Genomic DNA, 25,585 nt, shown 5'->3' on the forward strand with positions numbered 1-25,585 from the left:
TTCCCTAGCGGAACTCTTTTAACTAACATGTCAACAGTTACGCTAACTAAAAAAAACTGACTCTAAGTAAGAAAAAAATTTAACCCTAAGTTATTATTTACTAACCTAGAACTAAGAATGTCGTCCGCATGAACTTTACGTGTGTCCAAAAGACAGGATAAAAGAGGAAGAGAGTGAATTTGGAAGAGAGATTGCAAAAGAATAGGACAAACAGTTTTGAAGCTATGTTCTTCATTCATTCATTTAATCGAGTTAGTTACTGCTTTGAAGCAATTTTAGTTTTCTCTGCTTTCTGATTTGTCTTGTACGTACGTACTTTTCCCAAACTGATGCATGGTATAATAATGATGAATGATATTCACATTTCTTTTAATTTCCATAAGTTGGTTATTGGGGTTTTACTTTTTCTTAGATCAGTTGTTCATTATTATTTATGATCGTGGTTTCACTATTATTATATATGATCATGAGTTGATTTTGTATGCATTAGTAGTGATAGGTGAATTGATGCATGTCTGATCTTAAAATTCTTAATATCAAGTAATTAATGGAGCATGCATCAGTAGTGAATCCAGGCCTGAAACTGTTAATGGTGAAACTAATAGTAATGATATATAGTTAGTTAATTAGTTGGAAATTAACTTGTACGTGATTATATATGTAGTCATCAAACATATATACTATTTAATTTTAGAAAAAATATAGGTAAATAATGAAAATATTAGACAATATGAACGATGGATATATCGAATGTTTAATTTATTCTGTATACAGATGGATGGAATGGTTATCCTAATATTAAGATTTAGATGAGTAATTTAGGGGTGTAATGTGTTTTTATTTTATTGGGCCAATTTTAAAATCTATTGTTCACATTGTTCACAAAAGTTATTATCTATTTAACAAAGTCTTTAATTTTATTATTGAACTTATGTCTAATTGTATTTTTTTTTTATTTTGACTCAAAATAAAAAATATTTTAGTACGTCAAGGTATTAAAATTAAACTTTATTAATTAATTTATATATAGGCCAAATTCAATGCTGAATATCGTCACATTCTATAAATTAGAAAGTTTGATTGGAGAGGATCGATGTATACCAATATACCATAATATATACAGTAAGAAACTAAGTACTAACATTATTGGTAAAGCAAGATCTTTTATTTTTATTTTTTTAAAAGCTAGATTTAGCTTGGATTAACTAAAATAGGGAGAATGCATGATAGATTCTCGTGAAAATTACAGATACGATATGATTTATAATATAAATATATAATCATGTTAAATATATATTAAAAAAAATTAATTATATACGTATCTATATATAAATATATTAATAATTAATTTTAGAGAAAATTTCACTCCCCTCCTCTGTGAGATGCTAAAATGACACTCTCCTCTTCTCTATCTTATAAATGTATATTTTCCTCCTTTCTAACTTTTAAAAAACTTCATTTTTAATCCATTTTAAACTTTTTGTGTTAACTAATGTTAACTTTATCCATTTTTTAAGAAAAAAATTATTTTTTTAAAAAATATTCATTAGCAAAAATTTTATTTTTTATTATTAAATTTTGCTTAATAAAATATTCTTTAATAAATTATTTTTTTATTGATTAAATTGTATTTTTAAAAAATTTAATAATTATGTTATTTTTTTAAATATCCTTTAATAATTTTTTAATTATTAAATTATAATTTTACCAAAATTTTTGTTAACAATTTGTTTATATTTTACTATTAATTTTTCGATATCTATATATTATTTTAACATTAAATAAAAAATTTTAGTAAGATTATTTTTCAATATCAATAAATATTAATTGTTATACATATTACCAGTGGTAAGATTTTTTTATTTAATATTAAAATAATATATATTAATATAAAAAAATTAATAGTAAATATAAAAATAATTGTTAACAAAAATTTTAGTAAAATCACAATTTAATAATTAAAAAATTATTGAAAAATAGGTATCTTAGAAAAAAATAATTTAATTATTAATTTTTTTGAAAATATTTCGTTAAAAATACAATTGAATTAATAAAAGAATAATTTATTAAAGGATATTTTGGTAAGCAAAATTTATTGATAAAAAATAAAATTTTTGTTAATGGATATTTTTTCAAAAAATAATTTATTTTTTTTTCATAGAAAATGGATAAAATTAACATTATTAACACAAAAAATTTAAAATGGATTAAAGAGGAGGTTTTTTAAAAGTTAGAAGGGAGAAAAATGTACATTTATAAAATAGAGGGGAAGAGAGTGACATTTTAGCATTTCGCATGAGAGAAGAGTGGTATTTTCTCTTAATTGTATATACATTTAATATTTTTATTTAGTATAATATAGACCCAAGATAAAGATATATAAAATAATTAAGTTGGGTTATAAACATGAAAGTGGTTTCTATAAAGTGTATCGTTTAAAAAGTAATAAGATTTGTATCAAGGAAAAATATAGGGTATCAATATATTATCTGTCAATTTATTGTTAATAATAATTAATTATTATATTTTAAACACATATATAAAGAGACACATCTAAAAAATATATCTATAAAGACATTTCTATTAAACATAACTATAAAAAAAATATTTTTATTAGACACATCTACAAAAATACTTCTATTAAATACAGTTATAAATAAGAATTGACAGGCATAAATGCTGTTAATAACGTAGCAGAATTGATGTATCAATAATTTATCTTATTAGACATAGAATTATTATTTTTCTCGTCAACAATTCAAATGTCCCGCCATTTGGTTCGATCAATATATCTGTTGATTAATGCTGAAATTTAATTGAGTTTGACACTGAATCTCACCAATGTCAAATATATGTTCGTTCAATATAAATATTTATAAAACTCGAATTACTTTTATTCTCAACAAACTATAATTAAAATTTGGTATTCTGTTAAAAACTGATTAAATAGATTAAAATTAAATCATATCTTATCTTATATCATAAAAGGATAAGTAATTTATATATTTTTCTTGTTGTAAATTATAATTAAAAAGATATGCAAACCTGTATAAAAAGAGGCTTGGGATGCACGTAGTTAGATATCTAGTCTCTACTCTCTACTCTCTACTCCTTGTGTTGTGGCCTGATCACTTCACGTGTCAGATCCCCAACCGCCATTGAATTCCCATAAATACCCTTCACAATAAGATAATTCCTCCAATAAACCACAACCCTGTATTCTTTTTTTTAGACCCTTCTTTCTCTTTCTTTTTGTTTTGTTTTGTTTCTTCGTCCTTCAGTTTCAATTGCGGAGACGACACACTAAAATCTCCCAAAAAAAATATCTAGGGTTTCGCCCCCTCTACAACCCGACTTCAATTCAATCTATAATCTTCTTCACCCTCCCTTCCTCAATTCCCCGTTTTTCCTCTTTACGCAAATCGTCTACTTTGTTTATCGTTTTCGGTTTCGGTTTCCAATTGGCTGCGATTTTGCCTCATTCGTTTTTGGCCTTTGCAGCAGAAAGCTTTTTTGTTTTCTTTTTTATTGAGTTTCACTGTGACGCGCGTTTTGGTTCGTTGCGCTTGATCGAAGTTTGAATTTGGGGGGGTTAGGTTTTGGCATTGATGGGCAGCGGTGGCGAAGAAGATGTTGAGTACGAGAGTGATCCCGAGGAGTCTAAACGAGCCCTCGGAATGCGGAGGAGGGTTGAGGCCAGTGACGATGAAGGTGACGCTGAAGCAGAAGCCGAACTCGAAGCTGAAGCCAAGGGTGCAGATCGCCGCGTGATTTGTTCCGATGTTTCCGACGGCGAGGGAGGAGTGGCCGATTACGATGAGGAGGAGGAAGAAGAGGAATTGGACGAGGAAGAAGCTGAAGAAGAATTGGATGATGAGGAGGAAGAAGACGAGGTGTACGAGGAGGAGAGGGGCATTGATGAAGGTGGGGGTGTGAATGGCTCAGTGGCTATGCCAAAGGGTTCTGATGGTGCTGATGAGAAACCCCATTTGGAAGAAGAGGATGAAGAAGAAGGAGGAGAATCAGGGAACAAGGATGACGAGGAGAAGAAGGAGAATGAGCCATTTGCGGTGCCCACAGCTGGAGTGTTTTACATGCACGATGACCGTTTCAGGGATAATGCTGGTGCTCGCCACAGGTATATTCACCCAAAAACTCTTTTTGAGTTTTAGCATCAACTGTGTAGTGCTTTAGAACTCAGTTAAATAATAATGCATTTTGTTCCCTTTCAGGAGAATGCGCGGTGGAAGGAGGCTGTGGGAGTCCAAAGATGATAGGAAATGGGGACACGATAAGTATGAGGAGATTACTTCTCAGGAAAGGCACTACAAGGAGGTGATCATATTCCTGACATTTATATCTGAAATTACAAGCTTCTGACATGATTTTGTAGTCCGTTAATCAAACTAGCTGGTCCATATGTTACTATCATCGTCTACAAATCTAATACTAGTATTTTTACCTTTTTCTTTAGTGACACTTTTTTTAATGCATTCTGTATACAATCCAGGGAAGGAAGCTTTCTAGGGGTAACTATAGAGGAGGGCGGGGTAAAAGTCGTGGTGTTGGTCGTGGAGGATATGCTCGAGGAAATAGGAAAGGGTATGAAAACAGTGGTAATCAAACTCAGGTTCCGAAAGCGGTTGTGCGAGGGAGAGGGCCACGGCGGTATGAGCCTGCCATGAAAAATGGTGATCAAACATCCCAGATGCAAAATAGACAGTGAGTATCACGTTAGCATTTTATAAGAATGGTTGGAGTCATGGTATGTTTAAATGTCAAGACTTTCTAATTATTGTTTTGTTTATTTTGCTAAGATCTTCTTCAAAGCCTTTTGAGAAAACTTCACATACTAGTTCAGGGAGAACCGCTGGATCTACCTCCAATTATGAATCAGATCCTGTGCCTGCTGCTAAGAAACAAGTGTCTTCGAATTTGAATTACGCATCTCCCCCGTTTTACCCTTCAGGCTCATCCAACAAAGAGATGAATCTGGCATCAAAAAGGGATGTCCAAACTGGCAGCACAAGCAGGAGTGGTCGTCCTGGAGTTGTGGAAGAGGGAGTTTCAGTTCAACAAAACAATGCTTTGCTTCGTGGAAAGAATGTTGTTGATACTACTATAGGTATGGATAAGCTGTATATTGAAGAGTCCATCAATCCGTCTGTTGGCAAGTCCTTGAACAGTATGCATGCTGTACCTCCTGGATCTTCTGGGGTTAATGCTTCTCAATCTTCTCATCCAAGGGCTCCATTGAGGGGTGGGGCAATTCCAGTACAGATGAATTTTCAGCCTTCTATTGCACATAATCAAGTGAACAAATTTGCTCCAACACAACACCAGTCAACTGTCCAAAGGAATCATGCACCAGCACGAATTCCAACCACTTTGCAAGCCTCTGTTCTGCAGATTGGTCAACGTCCTGGTACTGGTTCTCAAGCTTCATCTCCGCCAAAAACATCTGTGGCAATCAGTTCGTTGGATTCTGGAGAAATTGACGCTACTTCAGAATCAGGTAAATCCAAAGGTGCATTGGTTGGGAAGGGAAGGGGGGGTTCTCAGGGAAGTGGAAGGGGCTCTTTCGTTTATGGTGGAGCTATGGGGACTGCTGGAAATATGGGGGGTAATCATGGAGATCCAAACTTCCCAGCCTTCTTGCCAGGTTTGTTAATTTAGTTGCTATTTCATACTGCATTTTCATTTAGAACGTTTGATACAGCCTTCTTTTCGCAGTTTCTGATTTTGGTGTTGTAGTGGAACTTTCTTATGTATTAAAAAGTTATATAACATCACTAATCCATCAGATGACAAATTGTTATATACCATGTCCTAGCTGTGTACTTTTGTATTTATTGGAATCCCCTTGGTTTTGTTATATGTTTTCCCTTTGGATTCCTTTTACACTGTCTTTTTCTTCCAACTACCTACCATTATTTGTTTACTAACTTCAATTGGGATATGGTTGGACACAGTTATGCAGTTTGGAGGCCAGCATCCTGGGGGTATTGGAGTCCCTGCTGTTGGCATGGCATTCCCGGGATATGTTGCTCAGCCTAATGGTTTGGGAAACTCTGAAATGACATGGTACTGATATCAATTTTGGCATTTTATTAGTTTTTAAATGTTTGGAGGACTAGTATATTTGCTAAGTTACTGTTTTGGTCTGTTTCCTTCAGTTTACTCTTTCCATTTTTAGTGGAACAGTTGTTTACTACTTCCTTCTTTGGTTTCAGGCTACCTGTTTTGGCCGGTGCAGCAGGAGCTTTAGGGGCTACATACTGTCCACCCTACCTCACTGTTGACGGTGCATATCATGGTCGACAGTCAGGGCAGGCATCTGCAGCAGCTACTTCAAGGTTGGAATTATTATTTTCTTTCATATTGCGGAATCATTTACCTGGTTCTTATCATTTGTGTTTTAATTATTGTATATTTGCAGCAAGGAAACTGATGCTAATAAAGCTTCTAATGAGTGGAAGCCACCACAGAGAACTGGTAAGAAGACATCGTTTCTCTCCCACTTTGTTTACCTGTTGCTTTGGTTGCTAGTGTTAATTTATTACTTGTAACTTCTCTGTCTGGCAGAGCCTGTAAACGATGAGTTTGGACAGCGGCAGAATAAACCCCGCAGGCAAGTCCTTAGTCTCTTTCTTCTGCTTCTATTAATGCATGAATTTTCTTCGGGTGTTAGGGGTGGTTTTGGGGTAGGGTTACAATGCTCATGTTCATACTATTTGGGTATTGGGATGATTTTTAATTAGCCTGAGGTCAATGTCTAAATGAATGTTTTCATCTCAATCTTGAGGGGAAAAGTAATCTATGTTGGCTTTGCTCTATGCAGATACTCAGAGATGAATTTTGGACAGTGAAGTATTTTACATACGATGCAACTTGTTTGAATAAGACTATAAAGGTGAGCTACTTCCCTGTAGATTATTTTTTTAAGTTTGTGTTTTCTTGTATGATTGCAGTTTTTTTAATCTTGATAATTTTGTGTAACAACAGGCCTCCATCAGGCCCTTTGTTCTCCAGCATTTGCTCTGGAGTACTTTGGGCTGCAATAGGTTTCAAGATTTTTTAGGTAATTGCAAAACGAATATCTCCAGTTAGAATTTGAATTTCTTTACCATTGACTTGGGCTTTAATTTGCTCATGCACTACCTTTGTTTTTTGCTTGCATTCTGCGCCCAGTTCTATAACGCCTGTTGATGCTGTTTCCCATTTAAAGAAGTTGTTGCAGCTTGGCAGGTGGTAGTTGCTTGTGTAATTGTGCGGTAAGAATCACAAACATAGTTGAACTTACAGGCTATCATTATAATTCTTGCATTGAGTGCATGCATTCATGGGGAAAAATATCAATGACAAATTTTGCTTTGTTTACAGGTTTTTCTTGCGGTTTGCTTGCATTTTTAGTGAAGCATAACAAGATAACATATGCTGTGGCCTCTCTACAACTACTACTACTACAACCATGCATATGTCCAAAGAAAACGATATTTTATTTGCAGCAACTGATTGCTTGTGGGAGTTATAAGATTTCTCATGTTAGTGGGCTTCTTTTTATATTTATCTGCTATCTCGAATTGTGGGTTAAATTATTTAGGTCCACGGAGACATTTTTATAATGTTTTCGATTTTTTCCTTCTCTTTTATATCTAAGTATCCGTTTTTGACTGTATGGTTTTGCTATTGAGACCTGAGAAACCATCAAACCAATTTCCGAGTTATGCTGTATTAGCTATCAAATATGAGTTTGTTTTTTTTTTTTTTTTTGTTAATTATTAAATTATATCCTTCTGAGAATTGGCTTTACTTGAGTACTTGCGGTGTCGGTGAGTGAACATAACGTAATATGACCTCGCTATTTGACTTGTCTTAAAACGTCAAATGACGGTAATAGTCCTGATTCCTCAATATTCATCTACTTTCAGAATTTCTTTCCTCCAAAGCAATAAAGGCTCTGAAAAGTTTGTCAACTAATAATCAAAATTATAAATTTATTTTCCGCCGTTCGGATCAAGGGGTTTTTTTTCTTCTGGGATATTAAGGAATGTTGTTACGGTTTGTATAATAATAATAATAATAATAATAATAATAATGCTATACTATCTAGAAACATAGAAGAGGTGAAAAATGTTATCCTATTTTAAATGGCTTGAATAAGCTAAAGAAATGGAATGAAATAATGAAGGCTTACGTGAAGTGATTAATTATTGTGACAAGTAAACCACAAAAAATGCAGTTATTTAATTACTAATATAATATTCTTAAATAATCATGTAAAAAAAAATTAGACGTGAAAAAAAAGTTGTTATAAATGGAATTGGGAACCACTATTAATAAATCCTAATAGAAAATAGGTACTGGTTTAAACAGAAGACAAAAGTCAGAGCTAGGGGACCCGGGGTCAAATCCAAAATCAAAGCTTCCGATTGATCACACGTGTATGACGCACGTGCATATCACTTGCACTGAGACTGAGACTCGTGTTTGTCTTGCAATTCTGAGAGTCTTCTCTCATCAATCATCAATGCTTTCGTCCAGCTGAAAGTGATGCTCATCTCTCTCTCTCTCAAGTTGATAGTTATTGCAATCCAGAAGCGCAGATTCATTCACACTGTGTTGGTAATAAGTGTAAGCGATGAAGTAACTTCGTCTTCTTCTTGTTCTTCAAGAATCACTGTTCAAGCTGAACCACAGATCTTGAAAGCAATCCATGTAATCTCTCTTCTCTTCTCTGCCACAGCGCTTTTTGTTCCTTTTCTTGCTTAAGTAGCTTTTTTTCAGCTTTCTACATTTCTTCAAACGGTAATCACTTCCTTTTTCAGTTAGGAACAGCTAACACTATTTTCGGTTCTTTCTCTTTCTCCTTCGTTTATTTAGTAATCTCTTCCATATGGATTTAGGAATCTTGAAATGCGCATTAAACTGCTCTCAACTATATTATTTGTTGTGTGTCTCATGTGTTGAATTCAGAGAGCCTCTCGGGCTTCAAGAATCCAAGGCTTGTCTAGTGATAGGAACAAGATTATAGTTTAGGGTAGTAAATGGAGGAAATGAACAATAGAGGGGAATTTGTAGCAAAGTCTTCATTAAGGTCAGCGGCAAGTTTTAAATCAACATTATCTGGAAGATCATCCCCGCGAAATTCCCCAACCTTTCGGCGGCTGAATTCCAGCCGGACACCAAGAAGGGATGGGAGGACTAGTGTAGGTGGTGCATTGTGGTTGCGGAGCAATCGTGTGCTCTTGTGGTTGCTTCTCATTACCCTCTGGGCTTACCTTGGATTTTTTGTTCAGTCCAGATGGGCTCATAGCGATAAGAAGGAGGAATTTTCAGGCTTTGGAGGCAGGTCACATGATATTGATTCAGATGCTGAGCAGAGTCAGCGTAGAGATTTGATTGCTACAGATAATTCCATATCTGCCATGAATGAGACATTTAGAAATGAAGAATGGAATGATAAATCAGTAAATGTAGCTTTGGCCAAGAAAGAAGAGGGTAGTGCTCCCTCTGGTCGTAAGACAAACTCGAAGAAGAAGAGCAAACGATCAGCACGATCTTCAAGAGGTAAAGCTCGAGGTAGGAGAAAAACAAAATCAGAAGTTGAGAATAATGATGCAGAAGAGCAGGAAGCAGAAATTCCCAACACAAACAGTACATATGGATTGCTTGTTGGTCCATTTGGCTCAATAGAGGATAGGATCCTAGAATGGAGTCCTGAGAAGAGATCTGGGACATGTAACAGGAAGGGGGACTTTGCACGTCTTGTTTGGTCCAGAAGATTCATCTTGATATTCCATGAGCTTTCCATGACTGGAGCACCACTTTCAATGATGGAGTTGGCAACAGAACTTCTGAGCTGTGGAGCCACTGTTTCAGCAGTTGTGCTTAGCAAGAAGGGCGGTTTGATGCCAGAACTTACCAGAAGACGAATCAAGGTGCTTGAGGACAAAGCGGATTTCAGCTTCAAAACTGCAATGAAGGCTGATCTTGTCATTGCTGGATCAGCTGTGTGCGCATCATGGATTGGTACGAATGGATTATTGTGTCTGCATTATAATTTCTCATGTTTCTGTTCATAATTCCTCACTTAGATTATAATTCTCCTCTTCTTTACAAACCTAATTGAAAACGTTTATCTTCATAATTGCTTCCAGAACAATATATTGAACATTTTCCTGCCGGTGCAAGCCAAGTTGCCTGGTGGATTATGGAAAATCGACGAGAGTACTTTGATCGCTCAAAAGATGTCTTGAACAGAGTAAAGATGTTGGTTTTCCTTTCTGAATCACAATCTAAACAATGGCAAAAGTGGTGTGAAGAAGAAAGCATAAAGCTTAGATCCCACCCTGAACTAGTTCCATTATCTGTTAATGATGAACTGGCATTTGTAGCTGGCCTTCCTTCTACACTGAACACTCCTTCATTCAGTACTGAGAAGATGACCGAAAAAAGGCAGCTTTTGCGAGATTTAGTCCGAAAAGAAATGGGCTTGACTGAAAATGATATGCTTGTGATATCTCTAAGTAGCATCAACCCTGGGAAGGGCCAGCTATTACTTCTTGAATCAGCAATCTCTGTAATAGAGGAACCGAGACAATTGCCAGATGATAAGAAGATGAGAAAACTGAATATAAGAGAAGGCCTATCAACCCTGGCTCGAAGACGTCGTATCAGAAAAATGTTACCGCCGTTGAAGGATGGCGATGCGGTTCTGAAAGGTGCCTCCAAAAATTCTTTAAACAGGTTGCTGAATCTCAAAATAAAGTTCTACCACTTATGGCTGTGTATTTGTATTCATTTGTAATAATTATGTAAATCTTGACTTCCACAGAAAACAGGTTTTGTCTAGCAACCAAGGAACAATGGAACAATCTCTCAAAGTTCTTATTGGTTCTGTTGGATCCAAGAGTAACAAGGCTGATTATGTTAAAGGTCTTTTAAATTTCTTACAACAGCATCCGAACTCCTCCAAATCAGTTTTATGGACTCCAGCCACAACACGGGTTGCTTCGCTTTACTCTGCTGCTGATGTTTATGTCATAAACGCTCAGGTAGTTATGTTTAAATTATTTAACTTATAAAAATAGGTAATGCTAAGTGCATTTTTGTGCCACTAGGTGTATTTTTGTGCAATTGTATAAATACACTTGATTATTGGCCTAAATACAAGAACTATCTCCCCAAGAATTCACCTTCATGATGGAATTACAGAAATATGCTTTGATGTGTGAAGCTGTGGCTAATTGCTAAACTTGTGTATAGGGCCTGGGAGAAACATTTGGACGCGTGACTATAGAAGCGATGGCTTTTGGGCTTCCGGTATGATTGCCACTTGCTTTTACCTGCTTTATCAAGATTAAAAAGCTTAGGTGCTTTAAAATCAGTGTGATAAACTGTTGTATTGACTTTTGTTGAGTAGGTTCTGGGAACAGATGCTGGGGGAACAAAGGAGATCGTGGAGAACAATGTTACAGGTCTTCTTCATCCCATTGGACACCAAGGGAATCAAGTCCTTGCACAGAATCTCCAGTTTTTACTCAAAAACCAGTTGGCAAGGAAGCAAATGGGGATAGAAGGAAGAAAGAAGGTGCAGAGCATGTATATGAAGCAGCACATGTATAAGAAATTTGTAGAGGTTATTGTGCGGTGCATGAGAAGCAAGTAAACAAAATAATAACTTGGTGGCTCTTGCATTACTCTTAAATTCTTTCATTGGATTCGCATTACATAATCCTCAGTCTTCTCTGTATGAAGTGCCATTCTCGTGCTCAATCTATGAGAAAACATTACCAGCTCCCAAATTTTCTTTTATTGGTAAATAAATGCTCTATGCAATTCTGGAAATCAAAATTCACTGGTGTTTGACGTCTGAGTGTGATGTCTTCAAAAATTTTAATGCAAATTAATACGATTTTTTCGTTGTCGTTTATCATTGGCAGCACCCTTTTGTCAATGGTTTGCCATTGGTCAAGCTGCACCCAGATAAATGGTGTGTGTGATAAATACAAAAGAATATAATATTCCAATCCTTAGCCCTTTGGGACTTTGGGTTACTATAAACATATTAGCAACTTTTAGCATGAAGCGATTTATACTTTTTAACTCTGTTTATACAAAAATTTAGTCACCGTGTGTGTTATTATTTCACATAGTTTCGGGGGTTGGCTGAAGCAGTGGCTTTAGCAAACCCAACATATGCTGTAGCCATATACAACATCATCCCTGGACTTACTTTGCTCTTAGCCATTTCGTTTAGGTATCTCCATACTCACTACTCACTAGTTCCGTTCCGTTTATCATATCTATGATTCTCTACCGTTATGTACGTATGTATGTATCTTCACTTTTCAGATTGGAAAGTGGCAACCTGGGAACATCAGCAGGGAAACCCAGGGTTCTTGGAACTTTGGATGGAATTGGTGGCCCAATGATTCTTACCTTTTATAAGGGTTTTGACTTTTGACATTCACATTTGGTCAACCCATATTAACCTAACAAAAACTCACCACGTGGACTCACACCGTACTCAAATTTTGGGCTGTATACTTGTTCTTGGCTATGCTCTCATATTCAATCTGGTTGATCATTGAGGTAATTTTAAATTATAAAATATTTGAACATCAAGAATTTAACGGCAAAATATACAAATTAATGTAGTATCCATAAAAGATTAAATTAGTTCAACAAAACTACTTAAAATGAGTAATTCGTTGAATCTTTTGTCGAACTAATCTAATCTGTTATAGTTTTTGGGTTAGTGCCTAAATTTTTAATTGTACTAGGGAGTGGTGCCGTCTGGAGTAGCATGGGTTACGATAACGTGGTGCGTACGTTTGAAAGGACCACTCTATGCTTCCATTTTCAATCCCCTCCTTCTTGTTCTCATGGCAGTAGCTGGCTCTCTCAATTTGGGAAGGTAATGTCAACTTTATACTATTGAAAAAATTTCAAGTGTACCGAAAATACCGATGTTTTAGTTATTTTAACCGTTAATTTCAATTAATATATATTATATATTTTTTTTATAATTTAGATCAACGATCAAAACAACTAAAAACACCAATATTTTCGGTACACTTAAAATACTTCCTATACTATTTAGTTGGTATGTGCTTTTAATTATATTGGTATTAAACTTGTGTAATAGGATCAGTTAACAAAAGGGTCTCTCCAAGTTGAACCATTGGAGATCATTGCTACAAATGATTACGACATTACAGATAATTTGGACAAAAAAGAGAACAAATTCCAATTTAGTAAGGAAACACGAACTCAAAACCAATTTGATGTACGCTCTTTTTTTCTTAATGCCTATCCATGTGCCACTATTGAGTGAAGAAGAAAATACGTGCAATACAAGTCATAAACGTTCGACTTTAACTTAGAATGTTTGTCACCATGTATTACGGTATTAGCAATAGCCGTAGTTTTCTTTTCTGTTGGTACATAACACTATTTCCAACTACATACAGCTAGCTTAGGTTTCTCTCTAGTTAGTTAAGAAGGGTAAAGTTTGTATTGCAAAACGAGCACTCTATATATATATAAATACAGCTCTTTGTAAGCCAAACAAAAATTAACCGGAAAATGTCCATTGCCTTAAGCTAAGCAACCATAGGAAACAAAAATGTTGCTTCATATTTACGTAGACAAAGTACATTATAATACAGTACCCTAAATTTCCAAAAGGCAACCAAATTGGACATGGCCAGTGTAGTTTTCTGGGCTCGATAATTTGGCCCAATTACTACTCTTCAAGTCCAACAAAAAACCCATATGTGGTTGTCCGAAACCACTTGATCCAATTAACAACAATGCTCCTTCCCGCGCTTCCATATACGAAACATTACGTATTTCCTCCGGCACCTTTACCACCGTCTGCCACGTGTCACGCTTTAAGACCACCACCTCACCATCTCGGCAAATGAACAATTCATCATCACCGCCATCGACGCAAGTCCTAGGACAGGTGCCAGCATCCAAGAACTCTTCTTCCACTGGGCTCCACTGACACGTGGCAGCATCAAACTCCTCTGAGCTCTTCTCAAAGCGGCCCTGCATTTCAGTGCAGTAGCCGCCAATTATGCAGAGGCGTCCTCCCCGAACGATGGCTTTGCACTCGTCACGCTCTCTAGACATATCAGGCAGCGCGGCCCATGCATCGCGTGCCACGTCATACGCCAACACGGATTTCAGTGCATTCTTCTCGTCGTCGTGGCCGCCAGCAACGTAGACCGTACGATCGTTATCCGATGCACACGCAAAGAACGTTCGGGGCCCACCGGGCATGTCGGCCCCACGTCGCCACGTGGCAGATAGAAAGTTATAGATAAAAACTGAATTGGAAGCTTTCCAAGACTCTGGGTCCCACCCGCCAATAACAACAAGGTCGTACCCTACACCGGCTATACGACAGAACATGGGTAACCCGTTTGGGAATTCCGGTGCGGGTGGTAACTCGCTCCAATTACCAGTTTTGGGTTCCAACACGCTGAGTTGGTAAACCGGGTTCGTTGCTGCCTTGACCAGCAAGCCGGTTCGACGTTTGTCGTCGGAGTCAACTCTGGATTGAACGGCGACAAGTATTTTCTGAGTTTGATTAGCGGCGGTCCTTCTACGGCGAAACTCCGGCGACTGGATCTCGGTATTCCAGGCTTTGGAGACAGAGGAAACTGCTGGAAAGTTTTGATAAGAGATCCGAATCAAGCAATCTCGGGCTACGTCCTCAGGTAGAGCTGAAATAAGCTCCATGGTAGCAGAATAGAAAACAAGTGTATGTGTGTGTAGGGATCGGAATATAGAGAGAGAAGAAAAGAGAGTAGATTGAGGAGTAGAATTTAGAAATGAATATGTATATATATATTTTGAGGATAATGGGTAATGGTGTGTGGTGATGTGGTCATGATTGTGATTTTTATAAAGAGAGAGGGACGCACATGCTGCTTGCTTGGCGATAAGTTTCAATGAATAGCAACAAAAATAGAAAAAGGTGGGTCTTCTAGAAGCTTTTTGGCTACCGGCAAAGCAGAGTACTACTAGCTAGTAGTTATGCCATATGTCGGTTTCTGCAACTAATTCATTGCCATTGGTTTCTCTTCTCATTTTAAGCTCCATGGTTAGAATTCTAATGAATTAATAAAGGCATAAATAAATAATTGATGCTCGCTTGCTGATTGTTGAAGCGGTGAGGTGAGGTGATAGGATGTTGCCTTCTCTGTGGGCCTGCAGATTCCTTTGTTTGAGAGTATCCATTTTAGGGTATAAAATATTTAATATTAAATTAATTTTTTCCACCGTCTTCTTCCATACGGTAGCTACTAGCTTTCCCTTGTCTACAGTATAACATAGAAGGATTCTAGAAACACCAAACAATTTTGGTGTCAACGCTTCCTGGGCAAGCAAGGTATCATGAGATAATATCCCTCCTCCGTCATTTAATTTTTAATATTTTTAATATATATTTTTTAAATTTTAAATAAATTTTATATTATTTTATAGTTATTTTTAACACGAATAATTAATAAAATAATTGACATAAACGTTAATAATATTATCATAAAATCATATTTTATTCTATAAATTAAAAACATAATAAAAAGATTTTTGTAATATTTTTTATGAATTTTTTTTGTAAAAAAATTCAAATTCTATAAATTAATTATAAATATTCCAAAATAAAAAAATTATATAATGATTATTAATAAATTAATTTCATTTATGTACCAAAATTATATATTATTAATTATTCGTATTAAATTTAATTATAAAATAATAATAAATATATTTAAAAGTTTTTTAAAATTGAATACGAAATTTAAAAATTTTTTAAATTAAAATAAAAAATTTAAAATATTAGACACTAAATTAAAATTTAATATATAAATTTTCCTAAGATAACTAATTAACTGAGGAATGCTGTGGGGTAAAAAATACACAGAGGGTCTAGAATCTAGTGACATGCGAAGATGCGTATGATAAGCTTAAAGCGATCGAAGTGGGGTCTAGTTCCACCGGCACTCATTAACTGAAATACACTGTGAAAAGAATTGAAGAGACCCAAAGTTCCCCCCTACTCAAAATACGAGCAATTTAACTTTACATCTTCTTTTTGAAATGAATCTTTTCAATTTTTTTTAATAATGGAAAGAATAAAATATAATTTTTTATTATTAATTTTGTAAGTAAGAATAAAAATAAATATAAAAGAAAATAATAAAAAGTTAAAAATTACATTTTATACTTTTAATTTTTTTAACAATCGAGAGAATTTACTCTCCTTATTTTCATATCAAAATATACTCTTTTTAAACATATAATGTAGAGTTACTTAAAAGATACTATTTATTTAGAGATGACTCAGCTAGGTGTGGTGGCAAAGTCGTCGTAATAATAATTGAAGGGAGCAACTTGCATAGCCGCAAGTAAACGAGAGTAAACCGCAACTTGAAAACTCACAATTCACCCACAAACAACTAGCTCGCCAAGAAGCCAGATAAGATACTATGGCACTACTATGAGTATGAATTGGGCAAGTAGGCCTCCTTCATCATAACACATCAAGATACATAACAACAATAACAAAACTCCATATTTAATAATTAAAACATGAAATTGAAAAAATAATTCCGGTTGAAATTTTCTGTTCTCAGATCTTCGGTATATTTAGATCTTAATCATTCAAATATATATATATTAAATTATAAAAATTTAATTATTAAATTAATATTTAAAGAGATATTTATTTTTTTTTTGTTTTCTACAGTATTCTCAATCCGACAAGTCAAGACTTAATCCGTTGCAGATTTAAGTTCCATTTAAGAGTTTGTCGCTGAACAATAGGTTGCTACATGCACAAGACAGGATTCGAAACTCCAATATTTGCTTAAGCAGACGAGTGAACTAACCACTCGACCAACCCGAAATAGTTAAAGAGACATTTAATTTGGTCACCAAATTTGTACGAAGTCTTAATTTAGTTTCTAAAATTTCAATTGTCTCTGTTTAATCTCTAAACTCTACAGACATAATTCATGTTAATCTCTAGAATAATTTTTTATACATAAATATCAATAGAATGTTGACGTGTTTATTAAAATTTTTCTTTTCAAAATAAGTGATCGGATATCATTTTTAGGCTATTTAAACACAAAAACTAAAATTACGTCATTTTACAAGTTTTAGTGTAATATCTAGTCATCAATGTTTGCGTTTTATTAATATTTGTGTATCGAAAATTATTCTATATTTAGTGTGAGTCACTTTTGTAAAATTTAAAAACTAAATAAAGACAATTAAATATTAATTTTATTTAAAATATATATTAAAATATAAAATATAAATTAAAAATATATAAATATCTAGTAATTAATTTATTATGTATTTAAATTCTTTTATATTAAGAAGGTTGTTTTCTAATAAACTGACAAACAAGTGGCTGCTACCAAAGCATGGCCTTTTGTTTTCTATCCGACTCATTCAATCTTGTAAGAGATGGATGGGACTCCAAAGTCCAAACCAAAAGATCAGATGCAATTTTTCAAATGGGATCCATCCAGATCAACTGAAGAAGAGTTCCAATTACTCTTTTCCATGGACGAGGCACCTCAATTAGAAAGAGTTCAAGGAAAAGTTCAACTTGATCTGACTGGGGCATCATCGTTAATAGCGTGTGGCCCCTACTTTAATTAATAAGTTGTGTATTTTCTTCTAATGCCAAACACAGTGAATAGTGTTGACCCCTCTTCCTTTATTATTACATTAAGATAGATGTCATAAATCATGCTACTATGCTAGTGTAGTGCCTTTTTTGTCCTCGTTTAATTATCACGCTTAATCAAGACTTTTCCTTCATTAGCCGTGTAATTCTGGATAATAATATTAACATATTGTTGAAAAGCAAATCGTTGCGTATAGATAAACTTGAAATCATATGCCTAAACAAGACAAAAAACAGCCCTTTTTCTCTGAGTAAAGTATATTATTTAAGCGAACCATTCAAATAATTATTTAATTAACCGAAGTTAATTGTAAATGGTAAAAACCCATATGTAATTTTTTTTATGTAAATAGATATTTAAAAATTATTAAATAATTTAATAAATTTAATTAAATTATTATTTAATAATTTTTAATTATTAATTTTATATAAAAATAATTACACACAAAATTTCATCTTTAATTTGTAAATAATCATCATCGCTCGTTCATTAATAAGAATTAAAAAAAGTATAGGTATCTAACAATATTGGTAAACAATATAAAAATAATAGATATATCAGATATTTATTTCAATAGATGTATAAATAGTTATTCTAATATTATGATTTAGGTGGTATATAGTTGTTTTTATTTTATTAGTAGTTGTTCATGTTGTTCAAAAAAATTATTGATTACCTAACACCTTTCTAAAAATTATGAGTATTCATGGATTTGATTTGTATATTCGCAGTGTTTATCCGAATCTAATATGAAATTGTGGATATAGAGCCGATCCACACACTAATAAAATCGAATTGCAGATTTTATGTATATATCACATAAAAAAAAAAAAAAAAAAAAAAAAAAAAAAAAAAAAAAAAAAAAAAAAAAAAAAAAAAAAAAAAAAAAAAAATATATCCAAATCTATACTCGACTAATATAGATCTATATAAATTAAGTAAAATTCTTTTTTATTTTTTTATTTTATAAAAATAAATAAGTAAATATTCTTTTTATATTTTATTTTAACTAATAATTATTATATATTATATTATATTATTTTATTATTTAAAAATATTATATTTGATATTACTTTAAAATAAATATATTTAAAATAATTTAAAAAATTATTAATATTTTTTAATAAGTTTTTAAAAAAATTTATATTTTATACATATACTCTTTATGTGATCCGATCTGTAAATGTATAAATCGAATTTAAATTTAAAAATTATAAATATTATATTCAATTTAATCCAATAATTTTAATTTAGATCGAATCAAAATTTTAATTCTGTCTAATTGACTAATCGCATCCAATTCAATCTGTATTCACCCTTAATAAAAATGAATTCAATAACTAGGATGAGGATGTGACGGTTGATGGATGCAGGGATGGGATGGAAAATTGGAAATATTGAAATTTGCATGCACAGACAAGGATAGCGAAGTCCACCACATCAAAATATCGATGTGATTTCAACTTTATCTTTAATTATTTTAACGTGTTTTATTTTGTATTGTTTTCTGAATTTTAGTATGTTTTTTAAAATAAAAATTTTAATTTTATATAAATTTAATAATTAAAAATTATTAAATAATTTAATAAATTTAATTAAATTATTATAATCCCGATTGAGGTTTGGAAGGGTCTTGGAGAAAAAGGCATTAACTGATTAACCAAATTTTTTAATGAGATTTTAAGGTCAAAAAAGATACCTGATGAGTGGAGAAATAATACCTTGGTACCTATCTACAAGAATAAGGAGGATATACAGAGTTGCGAAAATTATAGAGGGATTAAACTTATGAGTCATACTATGAAGTTATGGGAAAGGGTGATAGAACGGAGGTTGAGAAAAGAGACACAAGTAACAGAGAACCAATTTAGATTTATGCCAGGAAGATCTACCACTGAAGCGATATACATATTAAGAAGGATGATGGAGAGGTATCGTAGTAATAAAAGGGATCTACATATGGTGTTTATTGATTTGGAAAAAGCGTATGATAGGGTACCAAGGGAGGTCTTATGGAAGATTTTAGAAAAGAGGAGAGTAAGGATCGCATATATTCGGGCAATTAAAGACATGTATGATGGGGCTACAACTAGTGTGAAGACTCAAGGTGGTGTGACAGAGGAATTTCCTATTGGTATAGGATTACACCAGGGATCATCCTTAAGTCCATACCTTTTCACATTAGTCTTAGAAGTACTCACAGAGCACATCCAAGAACCTGTGCCATGGTGCATGCTGTTTGCCGATGATATTGTTCTTATGGGAGAGTCAATGGAAGACCTAAATAAGAAGTTGGAGTTATGGAGAGAAGCTTTAGAAGTGTATGGTCTGCGCATAAGCTGTAGCAAGACGGAATATATGGAATGTAAGTTCAGTCTGAGAAGGGAAAACCCCAATATAGAGGTGAAGATTGGAGAAAACATCCTAAGAAAAGTTAAAAGTTTTAAGTATCTTGGGTGTATCATACAGGATAATGGAAAGATTGAACAGGATGTAAATCATAGGATCCAAGCAGGTTGGTCAAAATGGCGGAGTGCATCTGGTTTTATATGCGACAAAAAAGTGTCTTTAAAACTTAAAGATAAATTCTATCGCACAGCCATAAGACCGGCTATGCTGTATGGTACGGAGTATTGGGCGGTTAAAGGGGAGCACGAACATAAGCTGAGTGTGGCAGAGATGAAGATGTTGAGATGGATGAGTGGTTATACGCGATTGGATAAAATAAGGAATGAAGATATAAGGGAGAGAGTTGGAGTAGCACCCATTGTGGAAAAGATGGTTGAATCGCGTCTCAGGTGGTTTGGACATGTGAGAAGAAGACCGATAGAACATCCAGTCAGGAGGGTAGATGAGATAGAAGATGGACAAAGGACGAAAGGCAGAGGAAGACCTAAGAAGACCATCCATGAGGTGGTCAAACGAGATATACATGTAAACGGTCTCTCTATAGACATGATACATGACAGAGCACAATGGCGTCGTTTGATTCATGTAGCCGACCCCACTTAGTGAGACAAAGCTTTGTTATTGTTGTATATATCGACTAAAATTTAATAAAATTACTGACCCTAAATTTTTCTATCTAATAATTTTCAAATATCAACATATTCCAATGCTTTCATTTATTGGTGCAGTTGCTTTCGGGCCATGGAAAAACCAAAAAATGTTCTGCATTATTGTATGTGTCCGTTTATATGAGTCATTACCATGATAATTCTTCTAGAAACATTTTGCCATAATAATTGCTTGGAATAGTCAATATATACTAATTTATAATAATAATAATAATGAGTTCTGCTAAGAGACGTAAGGAATAATTTTATACCAAAATATGTTTAATCGTGACAATCAATATATATTTTGGATGCACAGAAACTTATTTTTTTTAATGAATTATATTTTATAAATAACATACTTTAATTTATACTGTTCATATGTTTCACAATTAAAAAAACAAGTGTTAATATCATTATATATACTACAGGCCAAAGGGCACGGCACCACCATAAGATTTAAACAATCAATATGTTACAACGAACGTACGATACAGGGATATAAATAAACATTCAATCAACTTCAAGTATATACAAGTTTTTATACCATAATAAATAATATAAACTAAGATAACACTAAATATACACTAACTAATTAAATAATAATTTAATAAGGGATATCACTATCAACAGGATAATAAGGTACAATAATTATCCAATCTAGAAACATTTTTTTCCCTCGCTTCGTCAAAAGAGCTTCTTCCAAATTAATGGATAAACTTCAAATGTTCACAGTTGCCAACTCCCCCACAAAGTCTTCACTTAATTATTTAATTTTCATTATAAAAGTCTATATAAACTCATCAATAATGATCAGTGACCAACATGTAGACCCTAATTAATTTAACTATTTTCACCTTTTAGTAACGAAAGTGTACCTTTTAATTTTTTTTTTAAATGTTGAACCCTTAAAATTTGCGGAATATGTTCTCACTTTTTTAAAATGAAAATTATATAGTTTATTGAGCGATTTTAACATATATTTTTTCAAGAAATTTTGACATGCGATCGAGACACCTATAAATGACATATAATTTAAAGTAAAAATTTAGGTAAAATCATTTTTACATAAAGTTGATACCTTTTTATTTTATATTTGCATCATTAGTTATTTCTCTAATTTTTTACACTCAAAATATCAATCTTCTAATACTTTTCTTAACCTTAATATTAATATAAGGTTCTAGGAACTCTAAATATTTATATTCTTAACCTTATATTAGAGTTCCTAGGTCCCTACCATAACTACTATAATGGGATTATTATTTTCATGAAAAGCAAACCATTAAATGGAGTTTAGTAGCACAGCAGATTAGTTCTTAACCTACTGAGTTGGAGATACGGTGGGAAACTAAAATTAATATTAAAAAAGAAAAAGAGGAAATTAAGAGCATATGTTTAGGAGTTAAAAGAGTAAAGCTATGCTGCGCTTTAGGTCGGTAATGAAAGCCAAGAAGAAGTGTGAATTACGTAACCGACTTGGTCGTCCCAGTGACAGATATGAATTGAGTCTCTCGTGACTTTGAGTCACGTTGCAATTCCTATATACGGTTTTTAGACCTTGTACTATTCCTAGTTAGGCATACATCCAATCCAATACTTCATATTAATTATAGGGACTTGGGAAGAATGTTTCTTATTTGAAGCTGGGTTCTGCTAATTAATCTTAATATATTAGTTGGTTGCTTAATTAGCAGAGCTTAACATATTTACTACATTCATCCTAAAATATAACTTTATAATTTTAACAAATTAAGGGTAATGATCAATAACGCCACGCTATGTCATTCAATTTGTCTATCTAAATTTCTAAAGTTTTTTTTTCTTTTTTCCCTTTAGTTTGGTGGTTTACAAATTACAACTCAATAATTATGTTGAACTTGTGATGTTGTCGTGAACAAGAAGAATATGAAGAGAACGTGTTGTAGTTTGTTAATGATAATTGGCTATGTGTTTGTACATTATAGGAGGTGATTTGAATAATAATTTTATTGAAAAGAATCGTGAACGACAGGATTCGAACCTGCGCGGGCAGAGACCACATGATTTCTAGTCATGCCCGATAACCACTCCGGCACGTCCACCTTTCATATTTATTTTTCAATAATAAAATTTATTTAGCTTGTACAATAAAAAATGAAAGCTGAAAACCATGCATACACAGGATTTAAACTTGCGCGGATAGAGCCCACATAATTTCTAGTCATGTCAGATAACCATTCCTACACGTCCACTTCTCATGTTTGTTTTATATGTGATTTCATTTTTTTGTATTTTGTAATAATTAATAAAGTAAAAAAAATAAAAATTGAAGAGCGTGAAGAGCAGGATTCAAACCTAGATAAAGCCCACGTGATTTCTAGTCATGCCCGACGAAAGTTATGCCTTACTTTGAATACGAAAACAAACATATCCTAACTACTCATCTCACATTCTCAACGATGTTTTCTTTGCTATACCTGCATGTGGAATTTTCCTTTTTAGTATTCTGCATGATGAATTTAATGGGAACAATATCAAATTGTTTATTCTATATTGCTATCTAAATATTTCTTATACAATGGGTCTCATGCAATATTCAAAAGCCCAATTTCTTTTAGTAGTCTAGTTTATTTTTTTTGTTCACAGTCCAGTTAAGTTATTAGCGATTGATGTGAATATTGGACTATAATATAGAACTCAGCCCACAATTACTAGCATAACAAAAATAAAAACCTATAATGAAAGTTGCACAATTTGTTCTATAAATATTTGGTCATTACTCTACGCACACCAAAAATTAATAAATAAATCATTATATATAAACACCTTCTCAGACAGCAGCAAGAGATCATGTTTAAGTTAGTAAGAGTTTAAACAAGTTTTTAATAAATTGGATCTAAAATATACCTGAATATATAACAGCTTTTAGAGCAGTTTTACTAGTAGATGAATGTTTTTTTTTCTATGAAGTTATTGAGATATCACTTCTAAATTAATAGGAGATATTTTAAGGGTTAGTTTTCGTCGTATCCGATCTGTATGAAGTCTGGTCAAAATAGGTAATATCACTTTTTTGAATGAACTTTAATTTTTTTAGATCTGACTTTATTTTGAATTAAGATATAAATAATTTTTTAATTTACGTAAATAAATATTAAAAGTTTAAATTCTATTTTTTATATATGCAGCAAATTATTTGCCAACAGCAAATCCATTAAATAAAAAATTAGGAACACATATTGCATATCTTGTATTCAAGGAAGAAATGGTGGGCCACAATCATCGACCTACCCCAGGCCCAATTCGGGGCCCATTCCTCACAAAATCGTACAAACTTTGTGACATACTCACTCACTGGAACAGTTGACTTCAACCATAAGATGATAAGAATGCATTACTTGTCAACATGTGATGTCAAGGACTCATGAATGCTTTGTCGTTCGAACATCTCCAATTCCATTGTTGGGATTCATTTTTCTTACTATTAACTAATTTTGACAGTACTAGCTACTTAATTGGTACTTGGCTCATTTACTTTTTCTACCATTTTTTCTTTGAACTTGTCATACTTATTCTATTTATAATCAAAACATATGAATAATCAGGCAGTCTATAGTTGCAGAAGTCATATTTGCATCGACTTTTTATATTATCGTCAATCATAGATATTGATTTCTTTGTTAATTATAATGACGAATTTCTTTTGTTTCTTGGCATTGATAATGATTTAGCATAATTATTAAAGCCTAATAATAGTAACTGGACCTTAATAGGCAATTGAAGTCCTTGTGTGGACCTAGCTAAGACGACCTTATATGATCATTTGTCGTTGGTATTTTTTAATTTATCTTTTAATAAATTTTTTAATAATTTATCTTAATAATAATAAACGGGCAAAGCATGGGTATGATCTTGTGTGTGTGTGAAACGAGTTACATTGGCAAGATTGCGGAAGAAATAAACATAGTTTAGTGCTGGACAAAAATTATAAAGAAGTGGAAGAAATTAAATTCAACCAATATAATGATTATATAAAGAATTATTGTCCGAAATGGTGTGCTAGCTTGAAATGTAAAAGAAGTTACTAAATCCTAATTGATAAGAATTTCCCGAATCATTCTTTCTTACCATTACTTCGGTCTTCTAGATAAAAGGTAATGTTTCAAAAATTTCGAAACACATACACATGCACGTCAGCGTGTCACTTTCGTAATAAAAAAGAGCATAAATTGTACCAGACAACCTAACATTGAGACAAAATTTTATACACGTTTTTTAGGTGAATTGTTGGACTACAAATGGGGATTTTTTATTTTAATAAATAAAATAAATATAATAATTATTAAAATAAATAGCTTAAAAATTTATTATCGAAATCCGTCACTTTCTTATTTTGTTTATATTGTAAACGAGATAATTTTATACGTATCTTGTTTACAGTGTAAACGAGATAAGACACGTGGACGTAACACGTGTATATCTTGTTGACACTGTAAATGAGATACATACGTGAAAATTTATCTCGTTTACAGTGTAAACGAGATAAGAGAGGGCGACGACTATATATACAACTCGTTGACCGCGTTTGACCAAACACCAATTTAAACTTTTCAACCACTTTCTCCTTACCCCTTCCTGAATATATAATCGATAAATACGACGATGGCGCGCGTAGCTGGTGACAACAGAGACATTAACAGGCTGAACGAAACTTAGTATTACGTCGGGGCAGCCGACTTTGCGGTTAGTTCTATTTTGTTGAATTTTATGCAATCCCATATAGATATATGTGTGTATGTAGTTATGGTTAGGGACTTAGGGTAG

General features: G+C 33.2%; 3 protein-coding genes and 1 non-coding gene across 4 annotated transcripts; 2 read left to right on the plus strand and 2 right to left on the minus strand.

Annotated features, from left to right (window-relative positions):
- Nucleotides 1–3,081: 3,081 nt before the first annotated feature.
- Nucleotides 3,082–7,746, plus strand: LOC112703703 (protein MLN51 homolog). The gene is made up of 12 exons (XM_025755274.2): nt 3,082–4,138; nt 4,233–4,335; nt 4,511–4,722; nt 4,818–5,662; nt 5,973–6,084; nt 6,234–6,356; nt 6,440–6,495; nt 6,586–6,631; nt 6,842–6,913; nt 7,006–7,081; nt 7,192–7,274; nt 7,384–7,746. The coding sequence occupies exons 1-9, from the start codon at nt 3,609–3,611 to the stop codon at nt 6,867–6,869; spliced, it is 2,055 nt and encodes a 684-aa protein (XP_025611059.1). The 5' UTR covers nt 3,082–3,608; the 3' UTR covers nt 6,870–6,913; nt 7,006–7,081; nt 7,192–7,274; nt 7,384–7,746.
- Nucleotides 7,747–7,885: 139 nt separating this feature from the next.
- Nucleotides 7,886–11,856, plus strand: LOC112703704 (uncharacterized). Its single transcript, XM_025755275.3, has 6 exons — nt 7,886–8,718; nt 8,977–10,032; nt 10,161–10,749; nt 10,838–11,057; nt 11,269–11,325; nt 11,426–11,856. The coding sequence occupies exons 2-6, from the start codon at nt 9,048–9,050 to the stop codon at nt 11,669–11,671; spliced, it is 2,097 nt and encodes a 698-aa protein (XP_025611060.1). The 5' UTR covers nt 7,886–8,718; nt 8,977–9,047; the 3' UTR covers nt 11,672–11,856.
- Nucleotides 11,857–13,518: 1,662 nt separating this feature from the next.
- On the minus strand, nt 13,519–15,389 carry LOC112703705 (F-box/kelch-repeat protein At1g80440). The gene has a single exon (XM_025755276.3). It carries the CDS (start codon nt 14,755–14,757, stop codon nt 13,681–13,683), a length of 1,077 nt encoding a protein of 358 aa, XP_025611061.1. The 5' UTR covers nt 14,758–15,389; the 3' UTR covers nt 13,519–13,680.
- Nucleotides 15,390–22,781: 7,392 nt separating this feature from the next.
- On the minus strand, nt 22,782–22,863 carry TRNAS-AGA (transfer RNA serine (anticodon AGA)). Its single transcript has one exon. It is a non-coding gene; the product is annotated as a tRNA-Ser (tRNA).
- Nucleotides 22,864–25,585: the final 2,722 nt, after the last annotated feature.

This window comes from Arachis hypogaea, chromosome 7 (genome assembly GCF_003086295.3).
Source record: "Arachis hypogaea cultivar Tifrunner chromosome 7, arahy.Tifrunner.gnm2.J5K5, whole genome shotgun sequence".
NCBI classification, from domain to species: Eukaryota; Viridiplantae; Streptophyta; class Magnoliopsida; order Fabales; family Fabaceae; genus Arachis; species Arachis hypogaea.